At 34.5% G+C, this 3043-nt stretch overlaps 1 protein-coding gene across 1 annotated transcript; it reads left to right on the top strand.

Moving 5' to 3' along the window:
- The first annotated feature begins 849 nt into the window (after positions 1 to 849).
- On the top strand, positions 850 to 1813 carry LOC143572175 (zinc finger BED domain-containing protein RICESLEEPER 1-like). The gene is made up of 3 exons (XM_077057398.1): positions 850 to 1408; positions 1484 to 1678; positions 1767 to 1813. The coding sequence occupies exons 1-3, from the start codon at positions 850 to 852 to the stop codon at positions 1811 to 1813; spliced, it is 801 nt and encodes a 266-aa protein (XP_076913513.1).
- Positions 1814 to 3043: the final 1230 nt, after the last annotated feature.

Below are 3043 nucleotides of genomic sequence, written 5' to 3' on the forward strand. Positions count from 1 at the left end.
TGGGTTTTAGAAGGTTTGTGGAAACCTTGAATCCGAATTATAAGGCACCTAGCAGGACCACTGTTGGGAGGAATACTGGAAATATATATTTGGAGGAAAAGGCGAAACTGAAGTCGTTTTTTGCAAATAGTATTAGGAGGATCTGTCTAACCACCGACACATGGACATCGATACAAAATGTCAACTATATGAGTGTCACGGCTCACTTCATCGATGACAACTGGGTGTTGAGGGTCATTAATTTTAAAGACATCACCAGCCACAAGGGTGAAGACATTGGTAGGGCTCTAATTCAATGTCTAAAGGAATGGGATATTGAAAACATCTTAACCATTACAGCAGATAACGCTTCAGCAAATAATACGGCAATAGAGTTTGTAAAAGGCAGGTTAGACAATTTATTGGGGGACGGGAGGTATGTACAAGTCAGATGCATGGCACACATTATCAATCTGATTGTGAAAGATGGATTACGTGATGGGGCCACCCCAATTGAGCGGATAAGAAACGCGATTCAATATATCCGACAATCTCCGAAAAGACTAGACGCGTTTAAAAGATGTGTTAAAGAAGAAAGGATTGAAAGTAAAGCATTATTATGTTTGGATATTCCCACCAGATGGAATTCTACATTTGACATGCTGGACAGGCCGAAAATTTGATAAGGCGTTTCAAGCGTTTGATTTGGCACACCCAAGTTTTAAAAATGATTTGGGTGACGGTCTTCCTAAAATTGCAGATTGGAGTTACGCGAGAAAGATAAGAGATTTATTAGAATTGTTTAAGACTAAAACCACCTATGCTTCTGCTACTAAACATGTGACTATTAACATGTTTTATAATGAAATAATGGATATCTATAGGCATTTAAGAAAAATGAGCGATACAGACCTTGAAAGTAAACTTATGGCTGATAGGATGCAGGATAAGTTTGACAAATATTGGGGGACTAGTAACAAAGGTTTTAATTATATTCTCTACTTTGCCGCTATATTAGATCCTCGATCGAAATTGCGTGTTTTATCATTTGGATTTGCGGAAGTATTTAGGGCTGAAAAAAGGAATGAGACACATGAGCAACTTAAAAAAAGGATTGAGACAACAGTTACATTTATAACAGATGAACTAGAGATAATGTTTAAGCACTATGAGTATGAGTTAAATAGGGAAAGGCCAAGTTCAAGTCAAGCTTCTCAAAGGGCAAGTAAGGTTGCGGGTTCAACAGATGGATCGAGTAGTTTTTTTGCTCAGTTTAAATCGGCTAGCGGTTCTAGCTCGTATGAAACTAAAACAGAACTTCAGAAATACCTTGATGATATAGAGGAGCCTGATTATGAGGGATTTGACATTTTACAATGGTGGAAAGCTTCGTCTTCAAAATATCCAATAGTAGCAAAAATGGCGAAGGGTACGTTTACCAATTTACTAATAATAAGTTTTTTCCTTTTAAATTAACTTATCATTCATTATATAATTATTGTAGATATATTAGCTATCCCGGTTTCGAGTGTGGCTTCGGAGTCCGCTTTTAGTACGGGCGGGAGAGTTGTGGAACCGTACAGAAGTTCTTTGACCCCTTCAATTGTTGAGGCATTAATATGCACGGGAGATTGGATTGGCACGTCAAGCAAGAAGATAATCAATGAAAGCCCGACTGATTTTGATGCTATCGGAAAAGGTAGATCTACAATACATAGTACGGTATGCCCTTTTTTAGTTCGTTTATGTTGTATTTATATTTAGTAATATATGGTTGTTTTTTGTAGAAATTTATGAGAAAGCGGAACCAGGTAACATGAATTCAGGGGTCTAATAATCGGTGGTTGTGTGAATGTGGGTTTGAGAAGCATTGCTTTAATATTTGAGATACGCAAAACATGAAGGTTGTTCGTTTTTTTGTTTTTTTATTATCGGTTTATTTTGTGTTTGCGAGAAAAACTATTGTTTGGTTTAAACTTCAGACGGTTTATTTTGTGTTTGATTACACTATCCAGTTAAAACTTTTTTATTATTGGTTTCTTTTGTGTTTGATAAACGGGCCGTGTTAATAATATATTTTAAATTATAATACCGTCTACTAGTCTTTTAAGCATTCATTAATTTAGATCGGGAGGAAATGGACCATGGAGGTGACATCAGCGGCACTGCAGCAGCATGTCAAAAAGTTGGCCAGATACAAGAGCCAAGTTCTGGCCCGTTAACAAAGAAGGCCTGGTAAATGGTTGTGAAAGCAATTGATGTCTACTATATTAAGTTTTTTTTTTGGTCTATTAAAGTTATTGCTTATATTTGGCGTTGATTTTTATGAATTAAAATGATGGATGATTTTAAAGTGAAGATGATCAGTACTTACATCAGCAGCCCTTCACAACAGCTTATATTTGGCGTTGAGTTTCTAACCAAATATAAAATATGACGAATTAGTTCATTTAACTTAAAACTTTATTAATGTCATCTTATGTTCCATGTTCTTTCATTAATATTTTGGTTGAGAGACTCATCTTTTTCTTCATTCGTTTCATTCTTAAAAATGTACAATTATAAACGAAAAAACAAGAACACAAACATAAAATTTATATAATTTGATTATTGAGATCAAGTCAAATTTTTGCATCAATAAAAGCCAAATTTAAAACCTGTATTAAAACAAATAAAATCAAATCCATTAATTCAGATTTAATAATAAATCCAAAACATATTTAAACTTTGACATCACCAACTGAAAGTTACATCTTCTTTGGTTGTATTGTAACATGTGTTTGTTTGTGTGTACTAGCACTTAAACTTTTATTCACGGATTTTAATTTCCTTATAAAATTTGAATACACATATCTTGTGGCATATTCTTAAACTTTAGAATCGTCATCGGAAATGTGAAGGCATGATGGAAGCAAATTAAGGAGGAATGAGGTTTCCATTGAGCTTCTTGCCTTTATACATATACCGCCATATGGTAACAATTCTATTGAACTAAATTAGCATATTTGTTCGGCAAAGGAAGATAATAACTTCTAATTGAACTAAGATTATATGCGGTTTCTCT

The sequence above is a fragment of the Bidens hawaiensis genome, unplaced genomic scaffold, assembly GCF_021521415.1.
Source record: "Bidens hawaiensis isolate Kalapana, Puna unplaced genomic scaffold, B.hawaiensis_p1.1 tig00025758_1, whole genome shotgun sequence".
Lineage (NCBI taxonomy): Eukaryota > Viridiplantae > Streptophyta > Magnoliopsida > Asterales > Asteraceae > Bidens > Bidens hawaiensis.

What these genes read in the sequence shown, in the direction of transcription:
- LOC143572175 (XM_077057398.1), top strand. Translation starts at nt 850, where the DNA reads ATGGATATCTATAGGCATTTAAGAAAAATGAGCGATACAGACCTTGAA. An exon ending in AGTAGCAAAAATGGCGAAGG is followed by an intron (nt 1,409 to 1,483) that starts GTACGTTTACCA and finishes TAATTATTGTAG; the next exon opens with ATATATTAGCTATCCCGGTT. An exon ending in TTTTGATGCTATCGGAAAAG is followed by an intron (nt 1,679 to 1,766) that starts GTAGATCTACAA and finishes TGTTTTTTGTAG; the next exon opens with AAATTTATGAGAAAGCGGAA.